Source organism: Neodiprion fabricii, chromosome 7 (genome assembly GCF_021155785.1).
Source record: "Neodiprion fabricii isolate iyNeoFabr1 chromosome 7, iyNeoFabr1.1, whole genome shotgun sequence".
NCBI lineage: Eukaryota > Metazoa > Arthropoda > Insecta > Hymenoptera > Diprionidae > Neodiprion > Neodiprion fabricii.
Window position 1 is genome coordinate 904,193 of NC_060245.1, and position 21,983 is coordinate 926,175.

Consider the following 21,983-nt stretch of genomic DNA (forward strand, 5'->3'; position numbering starts at 1 on the left):
TATTCATTCTTGTCGAAAAAGATACGTTTTCTATATTTTTCTTCCGTACGCTTCTCTGTTTATTATCATCATCTTTTTACAAACATTTTTTTATAATTTCGATATCATTTCGTGGTTTTACATTATTTTTTCTTTTTGGTTTTTCACACATTTATAACAATCGATGCAGATCGGTACAGTATTATACACCGCACAATGTTAATTCTTCATATTATTCTCAATTAATTTTTAGTACGTTACGAATAGTTTTGATACCAGCATAGATTTTTTTTCTTCTTATTATTCGATTCGTTGCTCATATGCGTGTAGGTGTGAATGTACATGTATATTATTTTGAGTTTTCCTGAACACTTTCTTAAACAATATATTTTGATTATATTTTTGTTCTCACGACATGACGTATGGGATATTGCAATGTAATAACGACCTATCAGTTATATACCGTTTTGTAAAGATAAACAGCTGACACAGACACGCAATATATCTTATATTACGTCAACTATACACATATAATATTATAAATCGTCAATCATATGGTCCCTGCAACGTATGACGTTATGATATTACTCTAAACGGATCTATAAAAATTATTTCCTATACGGGGGAAGCTTTTCTATTGTTTTTGGAAATAAGAGACAACGATTTTATGATAAACTATACCCATGTTTTATAACACGTAGCAGGCAGCATCAGCGGTGCATCATCGCGTAACAACAATACCTATATTGACGATGCGTTTCGTATTCAATCGAATATTTGATTATCTTCGTAGTAAAAATTCGCTGTCTCATCAGCGTTTCATTTGTAAATCGCTTATCTTTAAACGCTTTTCGCGTTCCTCTGGGACGCTGCAGCTGCGGCGCTAAGCTGTTGGGAATTTTTATTGATAGACTTTTCTCTGTCCTGAGCGTCGCCCCGTACTGTAAACGTGACGAAGTACCGTTTGCCTCGATCTAATCTTTCCGCTGGAAGCGCGATTACCTGCTTATTCTCACCGTGGGTGACTTCGACCTGAAACATAGAAATCAATTAAGCGAATTTGCAATTCACATGAATTTAGAAGTTGTTGCCTACTTACCGTCATTTGGCCCCGTCCTCCTCGTCCCTCGATACTCGGAAGTAGGTTTCCACCCCGATCTCCAACCCCCACTGTAATTACAATTACTGTACCACATTTAACCCTGTCACAGTGGGACGCTTAGTCTCCCACCTGAAAAATGTCCATGTCCTAGCCTCATCACAGATTATTATTTACAACATCAAATGCTTTTTGTTACTTTGTAAAACCTTAAAAACTCCCGAATAACAAGAATTTTGATAACATTTTCGATTTTACATCCGCCATATTGGATCGGCCATCTTGGATTTAGAAGTGATCAAATTTTGATATCAGATTCGTGATCAGCGACCCCAAAAACCCCTCGAGTAACAAAGTTTAGGAAAAAATATTGAGTTGAAAAACATGTGACTGAAACGGTTAAACGTCAAGATATAAGTAGTCTACCAATATAATAATTATCATCTAAATTCGTATAATACGGGGATAATATCGTGCAGCGTTCGCGTTCTTGTGTGACTGTGCGTTTTTGTCACATCACGTACGATATGTGTAGACCGGAAGCGAAGTGTAGGCACTTGTGGCGTGGTGACAACGGTGGGTTTTCTGGGTACATTGCTTGGCGCCCGTGCACCAGTCCGGAGTCGCCGGACGTCGTTGAAGACGCCTCAACTGCTCGTAGAGGAAAGCCTCGAAGTGCCTGGAATAGGGTTCAGTTTATAATAACCAGCTGTTGATTATCTCGCGGTACTAGAAGAGCCGCTTTGTACAAGTCGAGTGAGTATTAATCGAGACCTGAAGGTCAACGGCTGATCGTATTTGGCCACCCCCAACGTAGGCCCGGATGTTCCGGCCCTGTGGAAAGCCTCGACCTGAAGCATAAAAACCGCTTCTTGATTCTTCCCGCGTTATTATACTTGGCAATTCTCACCTGACGCTTGACCAGAACCTGTTCGTTCGCTCTTCCGTTTCTTATCTGAAGTCTCTTGAGCTCCATTAACTGGAAGAATATCTTCCTCTCGAGGTGATAACGGCGCAAACTTATCTGAACGTCCCTCGTCACCGTCTCCATGTTCAGCGCCTGCTGCTTTTCGGTGTTCGGGTAGCATCGCGACGTTCTTCGAGGTATCTTCGATATCCGCGGACTCGGCTCGATACCGCTGTCTCGACCCCCGCTGTCCCGACGATGACGAGCCCTATCCTCTTTCTTTCCCGGACTACGAACTCTCAGCATTCGGGCTCGCGGTCTGGGCGCAACCTGGGCGAAAACGGACATGAAACCAAAGGCCCGTCGATTATTCTTTCTTCCAACATATTTTCGTATAACCCATGTGTAATGGGGTGACTGACTCCACCACTACACGGAAAGAAAAATATTGTAGATTGTACATCTCCTATGGTCAATATATGGACTATGGAGGATGAAGGCTAGAAGGACTTATCTCTGCATATGAAAAGTGTCCATAAAATAGAGTACAATTAAAATGGTTTTGCTGTAGCAAAAACTTGCCACTCAAAAAAAAAAAAAGGCTACAGGGTAGATTGAACCCTGGTTGCATACTAGCACCATTCTGGTGACTTGTTGAACCACTATCCGTTGCTTTTTGGGTGGATACTTTTTCAGTTTCAAACCCATATGAAATATTTCTCCTTACCTCCATCTTCCATAACATGCACAGCACTTTTTTGGAGTTAAATCTACAGTAATTCACGAACCCGATAACAAGAGTTACAATATGCTTGGGTAGATGTACCACAATTGATGTAGATTTTACCCCAAAACAGTGCTGCCCATATATTAACCGAACTAATTTAACAGATGTAAAATCTACGTTACATTTTTTTCCGTGTAAATAAACAAACTACGGATAAGTATACCTGTATACCTATAATAGTGATTTTAACAAGTTCGTTCATTCATCACTGGTCCATTTACCTGGGGCAGCGAGTCGATGCCGGATGTTCGCGATTGGCCCAATGTTCGAGGGGTTTCCTCGTCGCTTGTGCTCGGCAAGACCCTCATCACCCCGACGCTGTTGTCGTCGAGGTCAGTCTCGGGTTCCGGATACTCGCCAATCGCTTCTCGTATCTCGTTGTCGATCGCCTCTTCCTCTTCCTCTTCTTCTTCCTCTTCGTCTTCCTCGTCCTCTGGCCACTCGGGGCTCTCTATCACGGCAACGATTGCCGCAGTACGAGCCGGTGACGATTCGTCCGAGCTATCGACCCGGCGTAGAATTCCTCTTTTACCGGACGACTTTCCACGTTGTTTTGCCGTCGATGGTCGAGACCGGGATTTTTGCGACTCAGCGTTTGCCTGTGGCGATGACGAATTCTCTTCGACGATAACCCGAGACTCGGACTCGACATCGTTAACCTCTTCCACGAACTTCCCATCGTGTTCAACAAGCTCTTTTCCAGTCTTCGATGACTCGTTATCATCGGGATCTGATGATTTCGCTTTGATTTCGCCCAATCGTTCTTGAGCAGAGAATAAAGCATGACAAAATTAAGGATATTATGAATTATCCACTGCACTGCGACTGCGAATATGCAAGTCGTACCCAAGCGTAATTAACAATTATGTATATACCTTAGGGTGGTTCTTGGAAAGTTCATCTTTGAATTTCGACCAGCTCGGCCCTCAAATCGTCTTCGGATAATTAAAAAATTATGTGAAAGCAATTTGGATGGCAAGCAGGTCGAAATTCAATAATGACTTTGTCAAGGACCGCTAAATTATACCTGTCACCGTTTCTTGACGCTCCTTAACGGCAGCATTCGACGACTCGACGTCGTCCACTGATTTCACGGAATCCGATTTCCGGCTATCCCCAGATCTTGATTTGCTCATTCTGCTGCCAGGCTTCGAAACAGACTTCGAATCCGACTTGCTGTCCGGCGATCCTGCGGATTTGTCCACCGCTGTACCTGGTCGACTTTTCGACCGGATCGACGACCTCGACGACGATTTACCACTTCGAGTAGGCTGATCATCGGCGGATCGTTTTTGGTCTGTAACCAGATCCTCGGATTCTTTCTCATTACTAGATTCCTCGAAAGAAATCGACTTCTTCGCTTCCAAACCAACCGAGATCTTTTCGTGCTCCGAAGCATCGCCGGATGATCCGTGTTCGATTTTCGAACCATTCGAATCGGCGGTTTTCGACTCTTCGGCAACGTTCTTTTCGGACCCTGCAGGATCTGATTCAGTTCCCTCTAGTGTCCCCGTAACTTTCTGCGTCACGACACCGTCGGATTCTTCGTGACCGTTTTTTCCCGCCACCTTCTCTTCACTCGAACTTGATTCCTGGGGTCCACGATCGTCCCCGGTTTTTTCTCCGGTTATCTGTTCCCGCATTTCCTCGATTCCCTTCTTTAGATCGGCCGCTTTTTGCACCAGCGCGCTCTGCATCTCGTCAGCCTTTTCCAGTATGTGATCCATCCGCGTTCTCGCCGACGTCACGCGTTTCCCTCTGCTCGAACCCGGCCTAGCCGATCGAGGCCTGGTTTTTTTTTTCGGCTCACTTTCGGAACGTTGTTCTTGAATCTCTTTCTTTTCCGCCTGTTCTTCTTCCTCTACTTCTTCCTTTTCATCTTCTTGTTTTACGTTATCACTTTCCGCACGATCCACTTGCTCTTTTTCTTTTACCGCCGCAGATCGATGATCCTTACTCGACTTTTCCTAACCGTGAGAATAAATTTCTTGTATCAAATAATGTTTCAACATCGTATACAATGAAACTTCTCATCACAACCAAGAAAATTAATGTACTATTGGACGGATATTCCCAACCAAAGGTGAGTCAGGTAAAAAGAAAGAATTACAAATTCGCCAATTTACCGTATCTCCGTTTCTCGACGAGCTCTCAATCGACGTAGTCTTGGGCGTGTCCGAGAGATGATCCTTGTGCACCATGACCGTGACGGTAACGCGTTCGACGGCTTCCTGGCTCGTGCTGTCACCAGCCTCAATTTGGTACTGCATTTTTCTTCCGCATCTACGTTCCTCGGCATCGTTATTCGTCGGTGTTTTCACGGGTTTCGGTGCTTCAGGCTCGCTTTTCTCGAGGTTTTCGGGCCTCCCATTTCCCTCGGCATCGTTCTGCTCCTTGGACTTCTTCCTCACGGTTTTACGTCGCGTTTTCGACCTCGTCGACCTGATCACGGAGCTCTTTTCACCCCCGGAAGTCCGCTTCGGTTTCCTGCCCGACACTTCGACCCTCTCCGAGGTTTTCTCGACAGATTTCTTTACGATCACCACCTCGAGACTGTCCTCGCTCACGGCGCTCCCGTCGCTCTCCGTATCCTCGTCGGATCCGAGCTCCGTCGCTTCTCCCGAATGCGTGCTCGAGGAGCCGTCGTACTCGTGGTTCCGCCCGCCGGACTTTTGCTTCGCGTTTCTTTTCCGCGATCCCCGGCCTCTTCCGCAGCTTTCGCTGCGCGCCCGACGGCGCCGACTCCTCACGGCCCTCCTCGACGTCAACCTGGGCTCCTCCTGGTCACTGTAGCTCCGACTTCCGCCTCGGTCCTCCTCGCGTTGTTCAGAGACGTCAAAATCTGGCTCTCGGGAACCTCGGCGTCGCCGACGTCGCCTGATCCTCGGTGATACGTCCCTGTCGTCCTCCTCTTCGTCATCCGAGCTTGTTTCTCCATCACGTTTTCGCGCCCGCAGCTGAGCCGCCAATTCTGTGGTTAGATTGTGAATTCGAATTAAACATTTTTGCATTCCACTCACCATCGCAAGACATTGCACCAGGATGGTTCATTTAAAAAATTTTTGGAGTTGCACTTAAAAAAAAAAGAAGTTGAAAAAATGAAGCACCCTATTCTGCACTCACCCTTGCAGTGTATCGTGCCTCCGATCTTCCGGGTTTTGACATGCTGCGCCGTCGTTCCACCGTGCATTTGTATCAGCTTTGCGCAGTCCCTGTGACCTCGGTAAAGAGCGGCGTCAAGGGCCGTCATTTGCCCGCCCTTCGAGGTCCTCAGGATCGCGTTAACCCGGGCTCCGTTGTCCAGAAGGACCTTGCACGCGTCAACGTGACCGTGGAGCGCCGCGATGTGGAGAGGCGTTCGACCATCGTGCGTAGCTACGTCGAGTATTCCCGGACGCTTCTTGGCCAGCCACTTTATCAATTCCACTCTACCCGAAGCCGCCGACTCGTGGGCAACTCCGCTGCCTCGCACCGTCCTCGCGTACAAGGACCCTCCGTGTTGTGCCAACAGCTTCAGCGTCTCGAGCTGACCCTTTGCTGCCGCGCACAGTGCTGGTCTGGAATTACAATCGTCATCGTCTGCGCGTTTTGTCAACGGAGGTTGTTAGGGTGCGGATCAAAGTCTCGAATGGCCAAGTTCAGGTGTTTTTTAGAAATCAGTGGTTCAGGCGGACCGTCGTTACATCGAAGGTTCGAAAGTCAGAATTAGTGCTGTGCGATTGATCGATTGATCGGCAGCTACGATCGATTAATTGAGTTTTTAGATTGACCATTTTGCCTGATCGTTTTTTATCAAATATTCCGACTAATCGATTGACCGAGATCGTCTGCCTTAGTCTGTGCGTTTCATTGCCAACCCCCCCTTAACTCGGACTCACGTTCTTCCCTTTCGATCTTGTCTGTTCGGGTCGGCGCCGAGTCGGAGAAGAAGCGCTGTGGCGTCCGCGTGGCCCAAAGTAGCGGCGTAATGAAGCGCCGAGCATCCGTTATCGTCGACGTGATCCGGCTGCGAACCGCACAGGTTCACCAGGGCTTCGACGCATCCGGCGTGTCCTCGGGACGCCGCGCAGTGAAGAGCGGTCAGACCATCTTTGTCCGAGGCGCCAGCAGCCGCGGATCCTCCCGCCCTTTATGAATAAACAATAAAGTATATCAACAATTGAATTCGAGTTGCGGAATGTTTTTCTTAATATCATTATTTTCGCCGTCTACGTATCGTAGGTGGTTGCGGATAATGCAGCCGATGGTTGATGACCGATCGTTGTTATCGTCATCACGCGATAATTTTACCGGGTATGTATACCCTCGCCTGCGCATTACGCCTCATATATGTATACGTGATACATGCCTATAACGTACTGCATCCATTATGCATGTATGTATTGTACGCGCAGTGTGTACAACGAATATAATCATCGATCCGATTCTTCCGTGCAAGTAAACTGACCCGACCTCGTCGAAATCGTGAAAGTCTGACTGACTTGATTGACTATTATAACGTCAATCAGAAACTTATACATATACCACGTTTCGTTGAGGAGTTTTATAAACTCCGCGGTTATTACACCCTTGTAACATGATGCGTAATGCAGCTGTATGGTATATATCTCAATAGCGGATCATAGATCACCGCGGCATGAAACGAATTAATTATTAAGCCGATAGATGCAATTGTTTACGGACCAATAACGAATTATTGAAAGTAACAAGTTGGCACTTCGGACCTAAGTATCGCTCTCGCGAAGTGTAAGAGGTTTCAGTTTACGGTACAGGGCTACATCTTTAAAGCTAATCGGTCACTCTGGGTGAATTTCATCCACAAACATTTTCAACACTACTCGGAAAAAGTCCCTTAATCATGGAAACGATCCTCTTGGCGCCTTGTTTTTCGACATTTTTGTTACTATCTTTAACTTTGCCGATGTTTTACAATATTTGAACAATAAATTTTGGCCAGGCAAACTGAGAGAGAGAGAGAGCTTTTTCTGCAATTCTTAAACAATATTTATATATTTCTTTCTTGTTTTTAAAATTTTTAAGCACTGACTTCTGAAGCAAAATTCGACGTATGGGGTGAATTTCATCCAGTGTGACCGTTATACGATTCTACCGAGGCGTGACCGATTAGGTTTAAGTTTTGGTAGACCTTGCGAGAGCGAGAAGGGCGTCGACGCTTCCAGCGCTGGCAGCCCATAGAATTGGCTGACGGCCGTCTTCGTCCTTCGCGTTATGGTTTGCTCCGTAGTCGAGTAGAGACTGCAGCACCTTGAGACCGATCTTTTTCGGCACTGAAAGCTCCGACGGAGCCGCAGCTCCGCAGCATTGCGCCGCGTAGTGAAGAGGCGATCCTCCCCGCATGTCCGGCGTTGACGGACGCGCACCCGCGGCCAAAACCAGCCGGACGCATTCCACCTCCCCGCATACTGCGAAGTCGGGAAAGCAAAGAAATTGAAGGAGGGTTAGTGCCATGATCGGGAAGAAAGTTGATAGCGTCATGGGATAAGAAGATGGATTCGAACTAGACTTCGAAGACCAATATATTAATTGTGTCCAGTGGTCCTGAAAATGTTGAATTTTTCTCGCGTCCTGAAAATACTCTAGTTTAAAAATGTCCTTGAATTTGTTACGGATTTTTTACCGGACACAATCATGAATATCTTTGAAAAAATCCTAAAATGGTCGACATCTATAAATCCATTTCCTAGGGCCAGTCGAGTGGGCGGTTTTTAGTTAACACAGCTCAGGCACGGCCAGAGTTTGTATATAAGTTTTGTGTTTGAGTCACGACTTGACGTCCCGTCAATCTCGAGAATCCAATCTCGCGGATCGCGTGCAGATTGCTGATCGCCGCGCGGACCGACATGACGTAATTTCCTACGACCTACTGACCTTAGGGGCTGGGCTAGGGCTGGTATACTGACCAACTAACCACCTTGAACGCGAACCCATTTGTCGAGTTGGCGCATGGGATCTCGGTGTTCACGATCTTCGGATAATTCAAAGTTAATGGATGGAAACCCGTCCAGCGTGCGATTTATCGCTTCTTTGCAGACTTTGTAGGTATAACGCAATATCTTGCCCTGGATTCGTGATACCGTACTACTACTACTACTACTACTACTACTACGTCATATCCATCCCGCGTATGAAATTAACGAAATTAGGGGTCAGTAAATATGGATTATAGAATTCAGACCGGTCGCCCAGTGGAGAACGCTGTGCCCTTCGGAATCCTTGGCATTTACGTCGGCCCCGTTGGCCAAAAGGACAGCGACGAGCTGGGCGTCGCCGGCGATGACGGCCAGGTGGAGAGGCGTGTGTCCTTCGGCGTCCGGCGCGTTCACCAATTCAGGTGCCGCCGACGCCACCGCGCCTCCCGTACCCGCGTCCATGCAGTAGTGAAGGGCGTTCCTCAACGTTCGGTCCCTGTACCCTATCGTGTCCCTTTGCTCCTTGAGGAGGCGCAGAACCCGCGATCGGTCCGCTTGTTGGCACGCGTGCATCAGCGGCGTTGCCCCCAGGTGGAGAACTCTGTATTAATGCATTATGATTCTTGTTTATTACAATTTTATCAACAAAGATCAGGTCGTTTCAGGTGTTATTTAAAGATAACGTCTAAGGTCGGTAATCGAGTCTTTTTGCAATGAGTTCGGTAAGTCTGTATAAAACGTGATTGACAGCTCGAGATCAGAGGATACGTCGGTATAACATTATTAGATTGAATCAGTTTAAGGAGACTGTACAGGTTCGAGGTTTTGAAACTGCCCCCCCCCCCCCTCTTAAGTCACTCATACTGGCCTGTAAGGTCTTTCCGACTGACGATTAGTGTGATAATTATTGTTCCCCCCGTCGGCGGCGTATATTCCGGGTCCAGCCGAGCCGCGGGCCCAGGGTGAGTTCGGGGTCTTCAATCTCTGTCGACGATTCGGTGGCGGTGTCAACGGGGGAAGTGATATTTGTACGTGCCGGACCGGGGGTGTCTTGAATTTCGTTCTATCGAGGTGTTGCTGACTTGTGCTGTTCTGCTTTTGCGTTATCGGCGGTGTCTTAGTGTCCATCACCCATGGAGATCCCAACGTTTACGGGATCCGGATCTTCAGCTGGTGCAAATTCATCTTTTCACAATCGTAGGTACAACAGAATAAAGGCGTTTGACTGATGTCGGGTTTCAGAGGAATCGGTGCCTCAATTCTCGCTATCACAGATCGAAATGTCCTACTGCGAATCTAATCGCAGATGAGTTTAACAACTATGTAAGGACGATCTATTATACACGGGGTGAGTCAACCCGATGCCCGATTATAAATGTACAACGATATAACCGACGGCTATGGATGGTTTGATGACCACGTGCTGCTGGATTGACCAGGTCAGCGGGTGCCATGGAGACCGGCTAACACAACACCCGGGCTCGATAAAGAACTCTAATAGCCAATCTCCACGGCAAGGTCAGTCGGCACGTGTAAAACGGAATTCTTCAGTCTCGCATATTTGCATTTACGTGATTTCGGCTGGGTGTGTAACTTGTACATAATCATCCAACGCGTCTCTATATACCGAAATAAGCATGAAACAAGGGGAGTCGTAGTTCCAAATAACTGTATAACAATTATTATCAATAATTTTCACCGATTATCCATAGTCTCGTTAATACAATTCAAAGTATACGTCATCCGAGTTGTAGGTAATTTACTTATTATACGTCACGTGCAGTATTTTAATGTATAATGGATAAAAAAAATCTGCCATCCATCGTCGCGTGAACTGTTGCTCAGAATATTCTACGCCTGACTTTTCTGTACTTTTATTAATTTTTTTGATAAGAAGCTGATGTGATAGTTCTGTAATAATAATCAAACTTGCATTAAATTAAATCTAAACAATCAGAATACAACATATGAATATAAATTATGAAATTTCGTCAACTTACTTTTTCCGAACGTCATGTAGCACGGTGATCGGGTCTGATTATTGTCCTTCTCGCTCTCCCCATGATGAGTTTTACACTGCGGAACGTGTAGGAAGACAATTTGATCCGACGTCCACGGTACTTAATCGTGGTCGTTCATCGCGGATTATAATTAAATAATTAAAGTAAAGGAGTTAATCATCATTTACATGTAGTACATGTGTTACTTGTCAAGATCTGCAAGCGTGGCACCCCTTTCGGCGGTCGAAAGCGCACTGGCCACCACTTGCCGCTACTTTCCGTTGTTTAGATATGAACGCTGGGGGGGAGGGAAGAATTGTCAAAGCTTATAAGGGTTGCCTGGTTACCAACCTCACTGATATACCTCTGCCGACTTCTAGTACTCGGTGGTTCTCATTCACATCAATTGGGGGTATAGCTCAGTGGTAGAGCATTCGACTGCAGATCGAGAGGTCCCCGGTTCAAACCCGGGTGCCCCCTCACGAATTTTTTACCTCCAGATTCTTTCGCTTTGATAAAGCATTGCCGATCGTTGCGTCACGCTCTTTTTCTTATTTTAATAAAATTCTTCAAACTTACGCTGCATCCAATGATTTTCTGTAACTTAGCTTTAAATTTTAAGTTTTAAACTATAAACTTTGTATTGGTTCGATTTATGAGGAAGAAAAGAAAAAGGACTTTTGATCAGATAATTAGTATAAATACATAACATACGTACGAATGTATTGTTTCATAGTATTATCAAATGAAATATTTCTATATTACATACATACCTAGATACATTTTTCGATAAATAAACAGTTTATCTTTCTTTCTTGCTTTCTCGTTTTGGTAACATTTTGAGTAAACTGATTACCAAGTAACGGATTTTCTTTTTTTTTTTGTTTTTTGTTGTTAGGGCAGGTATTAAACGCTACGAAAAGGATTGGGATTCGAGTAACTTTGAAAAGAAGATACAAATACATGTATAAATGGGTAGAAAATTATGTACAGTATAAGATGTAAGAGAAGAGTTAAAGAAGAAGTACGTAATTCGAAAATTATTCGTTATTACCTCGCTCTTTAACATTTGCTGTTGCTCTCTTTCTCTCACTGTCTCTCTCTCTCTCACTGTTTCGTTCTCTCACTGTCGCTTGCGAGGCGTTTATTTATATATTTTATGTTATAAAAATGCACAAGAGATTATATCAATGGGATCGATCAATTGTCATATATAAATACATAGGGCCATTTCTTTGTCACTCGTAGGCCTTGTTCTAAAGGATATTAAATTCAATTAAATTTATTTATTTATCGTTTATCTTGTTATTTATATCCTCTTACGCAATCGCCGATGCCACGAGATGCGATGATAGCCACCACATTAGAACCGGTTGTATCGTAGCTACGAAGAGAATAAAGTAAAGTCTCCTTTTGTTACCGCTCGCCGAGTACGAGCTGTGGCCTTCGGGAATCACCCTCAACTTCAAGGATCTGACTAAAAAGAAGGCTAGAGATACGCTGAAGTAGGCGAGAACGACGTAGTAGCCGAATCTTTGGAACGGCAGGGAAACTAACAGCGCAAAATTTATCCCAACATATTTGTAACCGCAGTAGGCGAGCAGATCCAGCGTTTTTAAACTCGTGTCCATGTTCATTACGTAAAGAGTTATCGTGTGGACTAGCAGCTCCATTATACCCCATGCCAGTGCCGAACTCGCCAATATTCCCAACTGCTCGGGCGTAAAACGTTCCTGAGTCCCAAGCGCCAGTCCTGCGACAACTATGTACGTCAGATACGCCATTGTCGGTATGTACATGTCTGGCGCGTTCCTCTCGTACCTTGGCTGCAGCGGCGAATCTTGCTCATACTTAATCGACCAATCCTGAACGCGAAGAAAAAATAGGCGTGTTTAAAATACTTTGCTAGTAAAAAATGTATATTATATATATAATATAACTACTTCCAAAGTAACGGAAGCCATTTTCAAGCCCAAGTGCAAATTGAACTCACCGAGTGTGTGAAAGGGAAGAAGAGAAGAACCAATTTTGAAATAACATAGTCTGTGTCGACGGCGAAATAGTACTTCAACGCGGTAACAGGGACGTATTTTTCCAGCTGCTGTTTCCCTGAACCAACCAAGGCAGAACCGTACTGAACAGCCATGTTGGTGACGATGGGCTCGGCTAGTAGCTGTGTGGCGTATTGAGGACCAGGAAAACTCTCCTGACGCATTTCGTTGGGGTTATACGTCTGCTGATGCGACGGAGCTGCGGTAAATCCATAGGGCGGTGGAGGCTGCTCGGCTACGTTAAAACCATAGTCTGGCTGCGGTCCGTTGCTCGATGGGATCTGAAAATTTACAGGATTCCACAAGATTGGTAAGAACATTCGGATTTATGTTATCGTCGTTGATCTGATGACGCGCAAAGTCTCACCTGCTGCTGGTTGTACATGTAAGGACTTTGCGCCATTGGTAGGGTCGGGCTAGCGACTGCTGGCGAAGAAAGACCGACCGACGGGTCAAGCATTCGTTTCGGTTTTCCTAGCGGAGAAATTAGTCGTATTAGATGTTAAGGGTTCGATATAGAATTGCAAAACATAACCTGTATACTTGCGGAGACAACTGTCATCCAGACTTGCGAGATGTTGATAGATTTAGAATGATAGAAGGAGGGATAGAGAAACGTAGGAAATATGATGATGACGTGGAGATGGGGGTGTGACGACAATTGACAATTAAGAATGAATTTACGAAACTTTTTGATTTGATGATTAATAACACTCGGCGTACCTCTGCGAGCTCCTGAGTGATTGTAATTCATGATTGTTGTTTCGGCGTATGGTTTTTGGTAGAGAATGTGAACGGATTATTCGATTTCCTTATATTTACAGTTCTCTGTTTTTTTAATTCTAGTTTTGTTTTTACGAGCTTCTTCGAGCGAAGCTGTCGCCCCTTTATCGCATACTTTTTTAACAATCCACCACTATAACTACCGAAATGAAAATACCAATTCTAGTTCCACGCGTCGGGACTCCCGTCATTCGCTGCGAATCAGTGTTGCCACCTAACGGTTCTAAAAATCCCCCATCATTGCGTGGTAACACTGCCAATTCGGATGTTGAAAACCGTGTGTACCCCGTTAACATAACCAATAGAAATGTCAAAATAATTATGCGAAACGGAGTGACCGTAATCAGATTAACAAAATAATTGAAGGACTATAACACCGGCAGAAAAACATGGCAAAATCGTTTCTTCTTTTCTATTGATTCGAAGAAAAATCATAACGAAAAGGACGCAGCAGAAACGATACAATTCAAATATATTTCATCATGTAGCAGATCATCCAACGGCTGGTTTTGATCCGCTGCTACGACGGGCTTTCGATGGATTTGTTACACCTACTTTTGATACTATCGATTTGTGAATATATATCGCAAAATTGACCCGTCTTTTGAACAGTTTTGAATAAGGTTAGCAGCTACGACGATTGGTAGAGAAGATCGGAATAATTATTTTCCGCTTAACTAGCGGTATTTATCTAGTAACAGTTGTGTCAACAGTTTCAGTGAAAAAAAAAAAAAAAATCATAACACTGAAACCTTGGCGTTGATAAAACGCTAACTATTGCAGTTAGTTGCAATATGTCGCATGCTGAAACAAATCGAGACCGTCAACAGAACGAGCTCGAAGTATTAAAGGTAAGTTTAATTTTCACCAACAATAAGTACTTTTTCCATCGATCTCATAGTTGTGCTTCAATCGCCTCTCGTTCTATGGCTTAGTCGATATTTGCCGAGGAGTTGCACGACCACAGGAAAACTAAAGGAAAGAAGAAATGGCAACCGTTGGATCTTTCCATCACTCTGACGCCTCAGAAGGGGATGTCAGGCCCAGCCGAGGTCTATGCTCAAATCGATTTGCAGGTCATCTGCAGGGATAACTATCCCGAAGAGTGAGTTGACCTAAAACGTCTCTAAAGATAGGACGAGTCATTCATGTCTCTTATTTTGTCAACTTTAAGGGTGCCTCGTCTTCTGCTTCGCAACAGCAGAGGCCTTTCGAATCAGCAAGTAGGAGTTCTTTACTCCGACCTCGAGCAGATGGCTGATCAGCTGAAGGGTCAGGAGATGATATACGAGCTGGCACAGCATGTTCAAAAATTTTTACACGATCACAATAAACCTGGATACAGCAGTTTTTATGAGGAAATGGTGTCCAGGCAGCAGGAGAAGCTGAAGTTCGAGATACAGAAAAAACAACTGAAGGAAGACAAGGAGAGGCAGGTTCGGTGGTTCAAATCTTGATTGGCACTTCTTTTTTTTTAATTTCATTTATTCATCATAAATGGGTTAAATTGTTAAGTATGAAATATAGAAAAATTCTACGCCACAATAAAGCCAATATACGACATAGCCTAACTACAGATGTAACAAAAAAAATTATTAACAAAAATCAAACAAAGCATCAAACAAAAAAAAACTTAATCACAATTTAATGCATTTCTTGAGACCCTATTAATAGAAAAAAAGATAAAGTTTGTAAGGATCAATGCATTCATTGTGTTCCTTGCGAAGTAGTAACAGTCTGTCAATAAAAGATCTAAAATTACAATCTGCTTCATTGTTAGGAAAGAAATAATAATTGTTGTGGCATAGTTGCCTATCTTCAACGGTAAATTTGAACTTAAATAATAAAAGTGGATAGTCAATTCTACCAGTTGAGATTTTATTTTAGCAAATAATAGACTTCATTATTAACTTACTACACAAATATGGGGCGAAATTCTTTCTCTATCAAGCCAGCTCCCTAATTCTCAGTGGATTTTGAACAGGTACTTCAAGACGAGATTCAAAAACGTCAAGAAGCGCTGATGGCGGAAGTGCGAAAGCGCAAAGAGTTGGCACGGCTTACGTCAGAGACAGACTCCAACTGCCAATCCATACCGTCGTCCCCGCCAGACAGACCTAGAAGATATTCGAGGCGGCGCTGTACGAGCACTTCAGAAAGCTCGGAGAGTTGCTTGTGCGAGCACAAAGGTACCAAGCTCGTCAAGTTCAGCGACAATCGGGGAGAGCGAGTCGTGTGCAGAGGGAAATGCCTGGGCCATAGCACAAAGGGCTCTGTCGTTTACGTAGGACTTGACACAACTAGCGGAGAACTATTGGCCATCGCAGAATGGTCGTTGAGGTGCGGAACTACGGAATCACTTCCGGAAACTCACGAGGCAACCGACCTTCAACACTGCCTGAAACAAATTGCCATTATTGAACAGGAGCTGAATCACTTAAACAAATTGCATCATCCTAATCTAGTTCATTATCTTCACATGAAGTACATTCAGGATAAGGAAAGCGTAGTCATATACGTTCTCCAAGAGTTTGTGGTGAGAAGAGTGATAACTTGATGATTAAATTTTTTTTCAAACGATTACATTAAAATCCGTGCAAGATGCAATACAAACTGTTTAACTAACGTTGTTGTGCTTATTTTTTCTCGTCCAGGTCGGAACGACATGCTCTTTCTTCTTGACGGAGAACATACCGATGGACGTTGACACGCTGAGACATCTGGCAACTGGGGTTTTATCCGCGCTGCAATACCTACACCACAATAACGTGGTGCATAAGGACCTGCGTGAAACCAGCGTTCATATAGACAGTACAGGTGTCGTCAAGCTATCCGGTTATTCTCTGGATAAAAGACTGTCAGATATTTATTGCGCGAGCTACTTGGCCAAAAATGAACACGAATTCCCAACCATACAGGGAAGGGGTGGAAAAAAAGCCGACATTCACAGATTCGGAGTCCTCCTGTTGTCTCTGTTGAGGGGCAGTATCGTTTCAGAGAACGAAATAGACATGGAAACCAATTTGCAGGTAGCGAATTGATGAAAAACGATGATTTAAACTTGATACCCAATTCTCGTTAATTTCTGTGAATACATTCACACGGTTGTACAATTAATTTCAGACAGATCTGAAAGATTTTTTGTCCAAATGCCTCGTTCGCAACGAGCGGATACGATGGTCGGCTGAACAGCTGCAGGGGCACTGTTTCATACGAGTTCCAATCGAACGTGGACTGTCTCCTCCATGTCCGGATAGAAAGAAGGAGCAGAATAGCTCGGAAACCGAGCTTCCGGCCGCTGATATTCATCACTACTCGACGGCATTGGGAGGCCAGTCGCGTATACAGAGCGAGTTTGAGGTTTTGAAATGGCTCGGAAAGGGGGCATTTGGCGACGTCCTGAAGGTCAAAAACAAACTGGATGGCGGAATTTACGCCATCAAGCGCATCGAGCTCAACCCAAAGAACATACAGCTGAACAGAAAAATAACGCGCGAAGTTAAACTTCTCTCCAGACTGAACCATGAGAATGTTGTGCGGTACTATAACTCTTGGATCGAAAGCGCCACCATAGATGACTCCTCCAGGCACAGTCAACTCACACCGGCAGCTACGCCGTCCAACAGAACAGCACCGGAACGAGGAAATAACAAAGATGAGCTGATGGCTGTTAGTTTCTTTGATTGCGTAGTTCGTCACAATTTAAATTTGCATTACCTCTGTTTCAGTTTGATTTCCATTCGTTTTCGACTTTTCCCTTTCTTGATTGTAGATGGAAAGCAATGACATTGAGAGACTCGCTCCTCCGCTACACGATGTCGAGTGGAATATCTCTTATCAATCTAGGGCGAGCGGAGTTTTGTCAGGTGACAGCGACGCCGAGAGCGAAGATAGCTCGAGTGACTCTGATGACGAGGACTGGGCCTTCCTGTAAGATATTTAACGCTAGCGTGGCATGTCATTGTTTTGAAATTGATTACATAAATGTTACGGATGCAGGAGTTGATCCCGTGATCTTCTGAACATTACTGAGGGAAAGAAAATAACGAACTCCTTTAACAAAAACTCTCCAAGTGCACGTCGGACACTAAATGGGGTGGCGACAGACCGGGAAAATCGGGAATACTCAGGGAATTATGATAGACCATCGGGAAAAATATACTTTTTCTAAAAATCGTTTTGAAACTTCAGATATGCTTCGTAAATTCAGTTGAGCCAACTTTCGAAAATCGTATTGTTCAATTTCTAATTATTTGTGTGAAACGAAGCAATACTATGTGTTTTTTAGATCCAAATTTATATATTCAAGGTGTACAGCTTCTGGATATTTTGATAAAAAACCGCAAAAGTTGGGGAATTTTATTTGACCAAAATTTTTGTCACCCTGATAAATAAACACTTTTTCCCCCAAAATTCTAGCACTCGAACGAGAATAGACTCTTCGAACAGTATCGAATTTGAAAAGAACGAGTCTTCTCAGACTTCGAATTCCACTCAAGACGTGCTTGATTCCCCAATGAGGCATGTAGAAAACACAAATGATTCAGCAGTTGTTAAGGAAATACAGTTTATGTATATTCAGATGGAGTTTTGTGAAAAAAGCACATTACGAACTGCCATTGACAATAGCCTGTGCGAAGATGAGGAACGGGTTTGGAGATTGTTTAGAGAAATTGTTGAGGGATTGGCCCATATACACCAGCAAGGGATGATCCACAGGGACCTAAAACCCGTCAACATATTTCTCGACAGCAATGATCATGTGAAAATTGGCGACTTTGGTCTCGCTACAAGTAATATTCTGTCCACTTTGGCACATAACGTGGACACTGACAAGGAACTCCAGCTAATTGGTACTGAAAGGCCAATTTTGAACATTCGAAAATTTCAATAATCGTATATTTCTGCAGTTCGTTGATTAATATTTTAAAATATAAAACTTCTCATTGTAGCAGGAACCAGTTTCGATCTCGATGATGTTGGCTCGATGACTGGACAGGTTGGCACGGCACTCTACACAGCACCCGAGTTGAGTTCGAAAGTTGCCAAAGCTATTTACAATCAAAAAGTCGACATTTACAGCCTTGGCATAATACTGTTCGAGATGTGTTACAAGCCGTTGGACACAGGCATGGAGAGAGTCAAAGTTCTACTCAATTTGAGGTCCAGGGAGATAATTCTCCCACCCGAATTCACCGAAATCGACATGCCGCACCACGTGCATCTCCTTAGGTGCGTAATTTGGTATCAAATGGTTACAATTAGTACCAAACACTTGTTTCGCCTTCTAGTTCTCGTGCCTTTTTTTTATCCCTGTTCCTAATTATTTTAACGTAAAATTGCCAGATGGCTTTTGAATCACGATCCGAGCCAGCGGCCGACCTCTCAGGAACTGCTGACATCTGAATACCTACCGCCTCCTCAGTTAGAGGAGGCGGAATTGCAGGAAATGGTGCGGCACACGTTGTCTAATAGACAAAGCAAGGCCTACAAGTATTTGATAGAGAGTTGCATGGCTCAGAAAGTGACGCCTGCCGAGGACATAACTTATGACATGAACCTGCCTTCGAGAGGATTCACGAGTTGCCCTGCACCAAAGATTCAGTTTCTCCAGGAGAACGTCAAGTCTAAAGTTATCGAGGTCTTCCAGAGACACGGAGGTGTCTGCCTCGGCTCCCCGTTGCTAATGCCAAAGTCCAATGAGTCCTACATGCACATGGACTCGTGCGTTAAGCTCATGACTCGAACGGGTAGCGTCGTTTCTTTGCCTCATGATCTGAGAGCTCCGTTCGCGAGATACGTTGCCTGGAACAACATCATGCATGTGAGGAGATACGCGATCGAACGCGTTTACAGGGAAAAAAAGGTACGGTAGAAATCGTAGAGAAAGAGATTTTAAAGAAATTTAACAGACAGTAAAAGTAGCGCCGAGTTTCATTAAAATTTCTCAGGTTCATGGATTTCACCCCAGGGAATTGTACGAGTGTGCCTTCGACATAATAAGCCCAACGCCAGGCGACCTGATGGACGAGGCAGAGCTGATATTGATAGTCAGCGAAATAGCCAACGAAATCCCGCAACTGCGTGAACGGAACTTTTCTGTCCGTTTGAACCACACATCGCTATTGCAGGCGGTATTAATGTACTGCGGTATAGAGAGGGAAAAATACCATGACATTTACTCAATTCTCTGCGACGCGAGAGACGGAAAATTCTCCAAGTTTCAATTGCAGACGCACTTAATCAGTCTGTGTCTTACCGATCAGGCCATGGAAACCCTCTACAATTTGTTTGAAACGGAAAGCTCGGTCGCAAAGATAGCCAGCGTCTTGAGAACCATCACCAGGAGGAAGGGAAATGCGGCTATTCTTGCCAAGGAAGGACTTCGGGAGTTGGAAATCGTCATTGCCAATACCGAGGCTCTTGGATTAAAGGTGAAAATTTGACTCAAAATTTTTGGTCAAAACTCGGGCGAGTTTAGAAATTATTATGAATATTTATGGCCAATTTTCCTCTTCTGTATTTCAGTGGCCGATTGTTGTTGTTCCACTGTTAGTTCACAACATTCAGCAGCACAGCGGCGTAATATACCAGATATCGTGCGAGTTGAAAAAAAGACGACGACGAGGAGGTCAAGATGTGATAGCAGCGGGCGGTCGTTACGACAAGATGCTGACCTCGTTTAGACAATTTCTAGAGCGAACAGGTATGGCGGGAAAAGAGGTAAGGCAGTACGGAGTCGGGATAAGCATATCTTTGGACAAGTTGGTATGCGCGGTAAGAGAAAACTGCGAGGATATTTGCTCCGAGAATAAATTTGGCGTGGATGTAGCGGTCTGCTGCATCGGCGGAATGCAGAGGAGGGAAAAGGAGAAGGCCGAAGTTTTGCGCGAGCTTTGGTCCCAGGGATTGAAGGTGACGTCGCTCGGACCTCACAGCGCCGAAGAAATCTCCGAGTACTGCAGGGACAATTCGATAAACTACATCATTCTCCTCAGGGATGGTGAGAATGGTACTCTCAGGGTACAATCCTGGGAAAAGGACAGATACCAGGAGCGGAAAATAAACACTCAGGATATAACAGACTTTCTTCAGCGACAGATTGATAATCCGCTGCCGATTTTAACCAGATCGGAGAGCAAGGTCAGCACGGGTAACAATGAGGTTCCCGTTTCTTCCTACAATCCGGTAAAGGTTAACATAGGCTTTGTCCTGTCAGAGAAAGATAAATTGTCGGCAAGCGCCCGGAGAAGTGTAAAAAACACTATTCTTGCACAAATGACCTCCGTCTCGCAGCGGATATCACACAAAATTCCTATCGAAGTTTTCGCCGTATTCCTTGATACGACTGTTGTCAAGACAATAATCAGTTTTTTGGATATTGACGAAAATGAAGTGGAATTTCACAAAAGTATTCAACTAATTATAGAAAAGTAAGTATTTGTGCGATTGAAAGTATGAAAAAATGTAAATAAGATTGGGCGTTTTCCTTACACATGCTTATTCCTTATTTTTTTCCAGACATCCTAGGCATAAAAAGTATATAACAGATATTTGCGAAGAGATGCGAGAAACAAGGAATGACAAATTACACCCGGTTCTCATTCTTTACAGTTTGATAGACAACAAGTACAGAATTCTCATGTAAGGAGAATTGATTTGAACCCGGTACCTGGATAAATTTAATTACAATTAAAAGAAATAAAGACTAATTTCTATATTATTTTCACGAGACTTCGTATCTTCTGTGCAAGACATTCTGCACCCCTCTCTAACCACCCCAACGCCAAAGTAAATATATCTGTAAGACTGAGGCTAATCCATTGTGCATGATCGTTATTACCAATAAACCCACATAATCAATAGTTGGGCAGTAATTTAATTCATCCATATGCAATTACAAATGCAATGACGAAACTATAACAACCATAAGGCTATTTGAAATCTCAACTTCAGAGTAAATGATGGAATTTAGAAAAATTCGCTTTAACGTTTATTCTCAGTTATACGGTATACTTCTCATGTCCATGGCATACAAATAAGATTGCATTAGAAATAAAAGAATGTATTCGTAATTTGAATAATATCGATTACTTAGTTATGAAGAAGTAGAACCGTTTTATCACGTATATTATAAACTTGCACTGTATGTTTATTCTACTGCTGGATTGTCAGGATTTTCATGTTCCTAATGTACAATAACGACATTATAAGGATAGTCTCAAGTTTTTGAAATGACTGATAAAATATTTCATGTTACCTAATCTTTAGCTATTGATTACTAATTAATATATCTTAAATAGATAATCGTTACGGGCGGATTATTCAGAAACTAATCGTATCACAAGCCTTACGGTAGGCAAAGCTCACGACATTCATTACTTACAAGTCGCCTGCTTGCGTCACGCGAGAAGTAGCAGCGACAGCTGCGAACAGGAACTGGCAAT

At 43.9% G+C, this 21,983-nt stretch overlaps 3 protein-coding genes and 1 non-coding gene across 7 annotated transcripts; 2 read left to right on the forward strand and 2 right to left on the reverse strand.

Moving 5' to 3' along the window:
* Positions 1-194: 194 nt before the first annotated feature.
* On the reverse strand, positions 195-10,951 carry LOC124186827 (ankyrin repeat domain-containing protein 35). Of its 3 annotated transcripts, XM_046578859.1 has the most exons (15): positions 10,891-10,929; positions 10,703-10,778; positions 9,571-9,872; positions 8,969-9,303; positions 7,919-8,195; positions 6,651-6,899; positions 5,896-6,329; positions 4,899-5,743; positions 3,800-4,739; positions 2,994-3,535; positions 1,989-2,315; positions 1,853-1,929; positions 1,603-1,757; positions 1,079-1,149; positions 195-1,011 (listed from the first exon to the last, which is right to left on the reverse strand). In XM_046578859.1, the coding sequence occupies exons 3-15, from the start codon at positions 9,828-9,830 to the stop codon at positions 820-822; spliced, it is 4,704 nt and encodes a 1,567-aa protein (XP_046434815.1). In that variant the 5' UTR covers positions 9,831-9,872; positions 10,703-10,778; positions 10,891-10,929; the 3' UTR covers positions 195-819. The 3 variants fall into 3 exon arrangements, with proteins under 3 accessions (XP_046434815.1, XP_046434814.1, XP_046434816.1); XM_046578858.1 differs by having other exon boundaries at positions 10,703-10,951; XM_046578860.1 differs by lacking the exon at positions 10,703-10,778 and having other exon boundaries at positions 10,891-10,908.
* Positions 10,952-11,110: 159 nt separating this feature from the next.
* Positions 11,111-11,182, forward strand: Trnac-gca. Its single transcript has one exon. It is a non-coding gene; the product is annotated as a tRNA-Cys (tRNA).
* Positions 11,183-11,528: 346 nt separating this feature from the next.
* LOC124186833 (protein YIF1B-B) lies at positions 11,529-13,675 on the reverse strand. Of its 2 annotated transcripts, none has more exons than XM_046578871.1 (4): positions 13,477-13,675; positions 13,121-13,227; positions 12,696-13,034; positions 11,529-12,567 (listed from the first exon to the last, which is right to left on the reverse strand). In XM_046578871.1, the coding sequence occupies exons 1-4, from the start codon at positions 13,505-13,507 to the stop codon at positions 12,022-12,024; spliced, it is 1,023 nt and encodes a 340-aa protein (XP_046434827.1). In that variant the 5' UTR covers positions 13,508-13,675; the 3' UTR covers positions 11,529-12,021. The 2 variants fall into 2 exon arrangements, with proteins under 2 accessions (XP_046434827.1, XP_046434828.1); XM_046578872.1 differs by lacking the exon at positions 13,477-13,675 and adding an exon at positions 13,443-13,464.
* Positions 13,676-13,696: 21 nt separating this feature from the next.
* On the forward strand, positions 13,697-21,401 carry LOC124186826 (eIF-2-alpha kinase GCN2). The gene is made up of 13 exons (XM_046578857.1): positions 13,697-14,387; positions 14,472-14,641; positions 14,711-14,972; positions 15,521-16,072; positions 16,191-16,565; positions 16,660-17,205; positions 17,309-17,466; positions 17,956-18,389; positions 18,489-18,768; positions 18,883-19,402; positions 19,488-19,970; positions 20,065-20,969; positions 21,058-21,401. The coding sequence occupies exons 1-13, from the start codon at positions 14,331-14,333 to the stop codon at positions 21,182-21,184; spliced, it is 4,869 nt and encodes a 1,622-aa protein (XP_046434813.1). The 5' UTR covers positions 13,697-14,330; the 3' UTR covers positions 21,185-21,401.
* Positions 21,402-21,983: the final 582 nt, after the last annotated feature.

Excerpts from the sequence above, each read along its gene's own strand:
- LOC124186826 (XM_046578857.1), top strand. The coding sequence starts at position 14,331 with ATGTCGCATGCTGAAACAAATCGAGACCGTCAACAGAACGAGCTCGAA. Across the intron at positions 14,642-14,710 it reads AGGGATAACTATCCCGAAGA|GGTGCCTCGTCTTCTGCTTC; the intron begins GTGAGTTGACCT and ends GTCAACTTTAAG. Across the intron at positions 14,973-15,520 it reads AGGAAGACAAGGAGAGGCAG|GTACTTCAAGACGAGATTCA; the intron begins GTTCGGTGGTTC and ends GATTTTGAACAG.
- LOC124186827 (XM_046578858.1), bottom strand. The coding sequence starts at position 9,830 with ATGGACACTAAGACACCGCCGATAACGCAAAAGCAGAACAGCACAAGT. Across the intron at positions 6,900-7,918 it reads GCCCTTCTCGCTCTCGCAAG|GGCGGGAGGATCCGCGGCTG; the intron begins GTCTACCAAAAC and ends TTATTCATAAAG. Across the intron at positions 4,740-4,898 it reads CGTCGAGAAACGGAGATACG|GAAAAGTCGAGTAAGGATCA; the intron begins GTAAATTGGCGA and ends TCTCACGGTTAG.
- LOC124186833 (XM_046578871.1), bottom strand. The coding sequence starts at position 13,507 with ATGAATTACAATCACTCAGGAGCTCGCAGAG. Across the intron at positions 13,035-13,120 it reads ACATGTACAACCAGCAGCAG|ATCCCATCGAGCAACGGACC; the intron begins GTGAGACTTTGC and ends GTAAATTTTCAG. Across the intron at positions 12,568-12,695 it reads TCTTCCCTTTCACACACTCG|GATTGGTCGATTAAGTATGA; the intron begins GTGAGTTCAATT and ends CTTCGCGTTCAG.